The sequence below is a fragment of the Trifolium pratense genome, linkage group LG4 (assembly GCF_020283565.1).
Source record: "Trifolium pratense cultivar HEN17-A07 linkage group LG4, ARS_RC_1.1, whole genome shotgun sequence".
Taxonomy (NCBI): domain Eukaryota; kingdom Viridiplantae; phylum Streptophyta; class Magnoliopsida; order Fabales; family Fabaceae; genus Trifolium; species Trifolium pratense.
The window spans coordinates 55,120,564-55,128,898 of NC_060062.1; the positions used below are offsets into that span (position 1 = coordinate 55,120,564).

Consider the following 8,335-nt stretch of genomic DNA (forward strand, 5'->3'; position numbering starts at 1 on the left):
CCTTCACGACATTAACAATTACTAGAACTTTTAGTTAAAAAAAAAAAACTAGAACTTGACAAATTGTAAATAATTAGTTTTTTTTTTTTTTTTTTGACAAAAATTGTAAATAATTAGTTATTTACAAGTTTAATCATCCTTTTAGAAAGATTCTTATATTAGTATATATTCTCTTATATTAACATCATGGTATGTGTTGCTGGTTATAAAAAAAATGGAGTAAATAATATTTTTCTCATTGAAATTGTTTCATAAAACAATTGTAACCGTTTGATTTCTCAAATTTGTAAAACGGTTCGAGTAAAAAGAAAATCTAAATGGAAATTGTGTCTGTTAATTAAGTTGAAGAACATCATGCAATAAAAAATGCATATTATAGTATATTACCGTCCATAAGTGATAAGTAAAAAAAAAAAAAAGTTTCTAAGTCATAGTTTAACTAAAAATGTTAATATTATTTTTGTCAAAAAAAAAATGTCAATATTATTAGGTTACGGGTCTGTTTATTTTAACTTATTTTTTAGCTTATGTAAATAAATAAATTTTTATGGTTTTCACCGATAAAAATTGTATTTTTAGGCTTTGTTTGGGAAGATAAATAAACTTGCTAGCTTATAAATTAAAAGCTCTGTTTGCTAACAATCTTTTCATCACGAACTTATAACTTATTTTACTAGCTTATAACTTATTTTTCAAATGTTATTTCAATTAGCTTTTAAGCTCATAGATTATCATTTTTTCTTCTATTTCTACCTTTATTCAGTGTTTGTACGAGTGTATGCACGAGTGAAAATATATTCCAGTGCAATGTAAAAACAACGTAATAAACCATTTTTTTTTAAGGAAACGTAATGAACCATATATGCTCTCTTTTTTGGTACATGAACCACATATATGCTTTGGCTACTGTTTTCTATTTTAAAATTAAATATAAGAACTAAAATAACCAAAATAAACTTAATCCGGACAAGCATAACATTCACCATATCCATTGTGATTTCAGTTTTAGTAATTTTATAGTCTAAATTAATAAATAAAAAAATGGACATATTTAATTTTTTATAAATTAAAAAAACTGAAATGAAAATAAATTAAATTTAAAATGAAATTTCAATGAATAAAAATTAATTTCCTAATAAGATATAAAAGATATATTAAATTAACAAATTTCAGGTGTTTTAAATATTAATTTAATACTTTTTTATGAATTAAGAATGTACTTTTATGTCATTTTACTTTTATCAGCTAGTTGACCACTAATTTTACTAAACAACTCAATTAGTTTATCAGCTACCAGTTATAAGCTATCAGCCATCAGCTATAAATAGAAGACTCAAGCAAACATTTTTAGTACCCATAACAATTGAATAAATCTCTAGATTAAAGCTAGAATTTGCTAGTTAAAGATCTTGTGCCCGCTATTCAAGATCACTTTACTTCGTGATAGAAGAATTACGATTGCTCAGGCAAGGTGATCTAGGATTATTAAGAAAAGACATACACAACAATAGACTTTGTTGTGCGTTGTAAGACAAAGTATTGATTCGACGTAGTGATCTTCATTTCTGGGATTGGTATCCCCCAAAATAGAATAGGTGTAGCTTCACTGAACTGGGTTAACAATTGATCATGTCCTTTACTTGCTTTTATTATTTATATCTTGCATCACAATTGTTATACACGTTGTCTCATACATCATACAAAGAGCACAATTGTCCCAGACAACGTGTAAGACATTTGTTCCCTGACAAATAGAATTTCAATTGGCATCAGTGAAGACACCCTAACCTGCTGAAGATGAGACTACAAGTTTGAAGCGTAAAGTAGAATGACCTATCTGGAGTTGGCACGCCATACGCACTAGATGGACCAAATTTCACATCTCAGCACATTGAAAGTTACCGGCACCAAATTTAATAAAGATTAATATTTATTTTATGCAAAAAATATTATTTATATATTATTTTGACCCAGATTAATATTTATATATTAGAAAGAAAAAAAAGACATAAAATGTCGAACACAGAAAAAAAAAAGAATTTCACATAAGATAATACAAAAAAAAAAGAAATTATCATATAAATATTTTTAGTAAGGAGGTTTGTATAAAGGAAATATTGAAAAATAATTATGAAATAGGTTATATTTGAAACAGTTTTATTGTTTTATTTTATTAAACTAGAAGTTTATTAAAATAAAAGGAAAAAATTAGTGTTTTTTTGGTGTTGAAAAAGTTTGCAAAGAACATAAATAATACTAATAAAAGTTTTTACTCTTTCAAATTAACCCTCTCTTTCTCTTTTCCTTTCTTTCTAAAAATTAATTAAAATTAAAATTTAAAAGTTGGTTCAGTAAGCAAGCAAACAATCTCATTTCTAATAGTGTTAATAATGTAAGATATTTATGAAAAAAATATTGATATGGTGAGACGTATACAAACTTCCTTACCAAAAATATTTATATGGTAAGACTTATACAAACCTCCATGCTAAAAATATTTATATGAGAACTTCTTTTTTTTGTATTATCTTATTTTAGTAAAATTCAATTTCCTTGTGCTCACCCCTAATATTATGTCTCCAAATGCTCCCAGGTATAGGTTTAGAGTTCTACTTTTCATCATGGCTCAAAATTAAAATGAATATGAAAATAGAATAATTCTTAGGTGGTCTCAAGGATTTGGACACAACTTTTGGTCACACATACAAAAATGAAAAAGTGAAGAAAAACTAATATATATATCTTTTACATAATTATATGATTTGAAGTTTTTTGAGTGTGTGACCAAAAATGGTGACCAAAAGAGAGTGACCACATAAATAATAAAAAAAAAAGTTCTCGTATAAATATTTTTAGCATGGAGGTTTTAATAAGTCTTACCTTATATAAATCATTTTGGTACATTATTTTAAATTATTACATTATCTTACATTTTTTTTTGGTACAAAATATCTTACATTATTAACATACTATTAGAAATGAAATTGTCTGCTTGCTTACTTAACCAACTTTTAAATTTTAATTTTAATTAATTTTTGGAAAGAAGGGAAAAGAGAAGAGAGAGTTAATTTGAAAGAGTAAAAACTTTGATTATTATTTATGTTCTTGCAAACTTTTTCAACACCAAAAAAACACTAATTTTTTCCTTTTATTTTAATATATACTTCTAGTTTAAAAAATAAAATAAAACAATAAAACTGTTTCAACTATAATCTATTTTATAATTATTTTTCAATATTGTGAATAAAGATTAAACTTTTTTTATTTATAAAAGAGGCCTACAACTGATTAATTAAACGGGGAATGGAATAAGCCTTACACCTCAATAAAAGAAGGGCACTAAGAAAACTATAGTCGGCATTAACTAAGACCGGAATGAAGGGTGCCTCATGGTCATGGCCTTGTTAGGCTAGCATATCAGCACAACGATTAGCCTTCCGAAAACAATGATGAATTGAAGCAGATCAACAATGAGATTGAGAAGATTCAGAACCTTCAAGAGAAGTCTAAGATAAGAAATGGATGTGGTGCGGGTGAGGACCGATGTTGCCACTATAAAAGAGAATCTGTTTCAAAAATAACTTGGTCTATCTGTAGTTGGCACGCCATACACACTGGATGGATCAAATTGCACATATTAGCACATTGGAAGTTACCAGCACCAATTTTAATTAATAAAGATAAAGATTAATATTTTTAGATAATAAAAAAAAGAATAAATAGTTTTAGCAAAGAGGTTTTAATAAGTCTTACCTTATATAAATCATTTTGGTAAGGAGGTTTGTTTACGTCTCACCATATCAATATGTTTTCATAAATATCATACATTATTAACACACAATTAGAAATGAAATTTTTTGCTTGCTGACTGAACCAACTTTAAAATTGTAAATCTAATTAAATTTTGGAAAGAAGTGAAAAGAAAAAGAGAGTTAATTTGAAAGAGTTAAAAAAAAAGAAGTTAATCTTCAACTCTATATATATAGTACCATACCATGCATAAGTTCATCCAACTCACAATTAACATATTCAAGTGCAACCGATCTCATCAAACAAACATGATCTCATCAAACAATCTTCTTCTATGTTTTACTGTATTTTTAACCTTTGCATTGAGCTCAGTAGCTCAATATGAGTTTTTTATGATGACAATGCAGTGGCCACCAGCTTTCTGCAGGCTTAAGCAATCGAAATGTGTTAAATCACCCGCCAGTCAGTTCAAAATACACGGTTTGTGGCCTCAAAACAAAACAGATCCTCAACCAAGGAAATGCTCAAGTGATTCAAAAGTGACAAATTTCAAAAAAAAAATGGTGAGTTTAATTATATATATTTTCTTAGTTGTTTGTTTCCTCTACTCTATTGTACATTGAATGGTTTTTTTTTTTTTTGACAAGTAGATTACATGATTTATTTATTTATTTAATTTTTTTTTTATCAGCTTTCTCTAACAACAAGGACTGAACTCGCTACTTCATGGCCCAATTTAAAAGGAATGGATGAAGTTTTTTGGAAACAAGAATGGCTCCTTCATGGAACCTGCTCATACTCCACCTTCAACCAAACCCAATATTTCGATGCAGCAAATAATATTTGGAAAGCGTTGCCAATTTTCGATATCCTTCATGATGAACAAATTTTTCCAAGTAATATTGACTTTCAAAAAAGGGATCTCATTAAAGATGCAATAAATAATCACATTCAAGTTGTTGTTGAACTTGAATTTTCTTGTACTTTCTATCCCACTGAGCTAATAGAAATTAAGGTCTGCAAAGATCATGCTGGAAATGCCTACGAGGATTGTCCAAATCTGGGAAATTGCGGATCTACATTTAAATGGAAACCATAGTTGTTTTCCTTAAGTAATAATAAATAAATATATTAATAGATAAATAAAGGTTTAATTACCCCACAATGATATGTGGTAAGGTAAAACCACCAATTGTAATCCATTAATTATTCCTATCATATATACATAAATATAAATTTTATGAGTATTTACATATTGTTTAGTTAATTGCAAATTGATCGATAGTTTAAGTTTTCAACTTCCATATTTTTTAAGGCAGAGATTCCATTCATATATTATGTCTATAAGTTTTACACAATATTCATATTATTAAATTAGATGCTTTCATTTGTATTCAAATTAAGAACTTTACAATGTGTGAACTTTGTCATTTCGTTTATAGATTTTTTTTTAGTTTTATCTTAAAATCTTAAAATTAAGTATATTTGTGGTACCTTTAATTCTAAATATACCCATATTCATTTTTAGTCTCTAATCATAAGAGATGACTTTAAGTCTTACCAATTAAGAATAATTACAAGTATAATTTATTTAAGTCTTTTTTTAACTCTTACCAATTAAGGATAATTACAAGTATAATTTATTTTTCTAAAGAAAGATATACTGTAAAATAGTGTTTACCTTTGATTTATAATGTTAGTGAATTTTGATTCACTCTTTTGTAACATTTTTTTTTACTATTCAGTGTAATAATGTCAAGATTCCGTTATTTTAGCCGTTAATTGAATATGTTTAATTTGCTTAAGATTTCACATAAATGACGAAGTGATATGCTTAATAAGAGTAACCTGAAATTTGCTAACATTACAGACAATATATAAAATGACAGAATTTTAAAATTACATTAGGTAATTGAAAGAAAAAATATTAGAAGAAGATAAACTGAAAATTACCAACATTGCAAAGGATCGATAAACACTATTTAACCCAAAAATATAAAATATATTATGTTGGTTACCATTATTTTCAAAAATACATATTATTCATCAATCAATAAATTTCTTTCACTTTTCCATCGATCACATGTTCGTAAATAGAGCTGTAAAAAGGGCCTTAAGGGGCCGGCCCTTTAAGGGGCGGACCCACTTATTTCTGATTATTAATTTTATTTAAATTTTAAACACAGTCTTTTTAGGGTGCCGATCGTGGACAGTGCTGATTGAAGAAAACGAGAATAAGTTCACGACACTAGAAAAATTGTTTAAAATTTAAATAAAATTAATAATCAGGAATAAGTGGGTCCGGCCCTTAAAGGGCCGGCCCCTTAAGGCCCTTTTTACAGCTCTATTCGTAAATATTATAGTGTGGATGTGCATATGACAAGTCACCAAGGGGCTTGGGCTCAAAACCCCAATCCAACCCAAATCGATTATATGTGTATTGTGGCCCATCACCACTGATATAGATTTTTTTTTTTTTTTGGTAAAACTGATATAGATTTAATTATTAGTAATTATTTATTTATTGGTATTTATTTTAATTGTGGTGGTTTAATTTAATTAATTGATTATGTGCTAATTATTAATTTATGTACTATTATCCTCCTCATTGTATTGATACTATTATTAATGATGAAACGAATTGATTTACCTTTACCTCAACAAAAAAAAAATTACGAACATAATGAAGAGACGTGTTAAAAAAATCCACTCTTTAATTAAGAAAAAACATTTTAGGTTGTCCGATAAAATTAAGACACTTGTTAAAAAAATTCATGTCAGTAATTTTTGGTCAAAATAGTGAAGATGGATCAAGAAATGCAAAAGGGGGCAAATGTGAAGACTAAAATTGCTCATTTGAAACTAGAGGACCAAAATCGCACAATTAGAAAACATGGGGTCAAAACGGCAATTTATCCTAAGTTATGAGCTATATTTATGTAATTTTGTGTATATGATCGAATAACTATTGTGATATTTTTGTGCGCATTAGATTGATGTATAATTATATTTTTAGTTTCTTCTAACTATTTATAAAAGTTTATAAATAGTTGCCTTGATTTATCAATGTTATCGATAAGTAAACTATTTGTCATTGATAATTACAAACATACACATTTTTGTAAATCAAGCCATGACAATGAAACTATGTATTTATTCCTATCATATATACATAAATATAAATTTTATGGATTTTTACATATTTATGGATTTTTTATAAATTATGGATTTTTATAAATCAAGGCATGACAATGAAACTATAGATTTTTATAAGTTTTCTTTTCTTTTTTTACGAAAAAAGACTTATAATATTTCATTAAATAAAATGTGTTCAATACAATACAATATATAAGTTTTATGTATTTATGGAAACCATAGTTAGTTCCACAAGTAAATAGATTAATCGCTAAATAAACAAAATAAATTTCATGTTAATTAATTATATATTTATTGTTTTTGACTAATATATATTTATTGATTTATTTTTTTGAGAAAAATGCACTTATAGCATATCATTAATCAAGAGGTGTTCAATACAATAAGGTATGTCAACCATAATTTGGGGACTAGCTATATATGAGGCCGCCTTAGCTAATCTATAAGCAACCTCATTTGTTTGTCGCCTAATAAACTACACACTAGAGTTATTATAAAGATTACGAAAGAGTCTTCTACAATTCGCAAAATAATATCTCCCAGCTCAGTCTCATCACTCTTGTTGGAATGCAAATTATCCACCACAACCTTCGAATCAAGTTCAAAATCAACAGGACCCAAATTCAACTCGTGCACCCAATTAAGAGCAGAAAGTAGACCGAGAGCTTCGCCAATCTTCACATCACATAACGGAGTAAATTGTTCATATTTTCCTAATACATAAGCACCAAACTCGTCTCTAATACAAATACCGATACCAAGTCTATTATGTAACGACGAAAAAGACGCATCAACATTGCATTTTACCCGCCTTCTCGCTGGTTTTTTCCACTTGTGTTCCTGCACTCTCGGCTGGACTGAAGGACCAGTTCTAGAAGCATGCATTGTGCGGCAGTCCTGTAGCATGTTATTTGCATGCGTAAAAACAATATTTTATGCGTCTGTTACATTATTCCAAATAATATTATTTATCTTCTTCCATATACTCCAAATAACACATGCCAAAAGAGATTAATCAAATGCATTGAGGTGCTGCAACAAATGAAAAACCAGTTCCACTGCATCATGAATATTCTGCATTGCTGAAGCTATTATGGGATTAAAATTGCACATGCCCCATACATTACTGTTGCAGAGTGCACATGTAGTTATTCAATTCACACCCTTCTGTTATAGATTACTGCGAGTCGGAATACAACGGCGACAAATTCGCCACAAAAGATTCTTAACACACAGAGGAGCTTGAATTTTCCAAAGTAAATTCCACGCACCATTTATTTTTAAGTGTGAAGTATCTATTAATTCCTGAACACACAGGCGATAGGCACTCCTAACTGAGTACCTTCCATTATTCTCCACCCGCCGACTACCTGCTCTTAAGATAAACTTGGAATTGCAAATACTCCTCCAAACAAAACTAGGATTGTGA

General features: G+C 28.2%; 1 protein-coding gene across 1 annotated transcript; it reads left to right on the forward strand.

The window, feature by feature from the left end:
- The first annotated feature begins 4,151 nt into the window (after positions 1–4,151).
- LOC123922949 (ribonuclease-like storage protein) lies at positions 4,152–4,849 on the forward strand. Its single transcript, XM_045975605.1, has 2 exons — positions 4,152–4,313; positions 4,442–4,849. Exons 1-2 carry the CDS (start codon positions 4,152–4,154, stop codon positions 4,847–4,849), a joined length of 570 nt encoding a protein of 189 aa, XP_045831561.1.
- The last annotated feature ends 3,486 nt before the right edge of the window (positions 4,850–8,335 follow it).

Bases quoted from the DNA above. Each gene is read 5' to 3' on its own strand.
- LOC123922949 (XM_045975605.1), top strand. From the start codon at position 4,152: ATGCAGTGGCCACCAGCTTTCTGCAGGCTTAAGCAATCGAAATGTGTT. The intron at 4,314-4,441 runs GTGAGTTTAATT...TTTTTTTATCAG, and splicing joins CAAATTTCAAAAAAAAAATG to CTTTCTCTAACAACAAGGAC.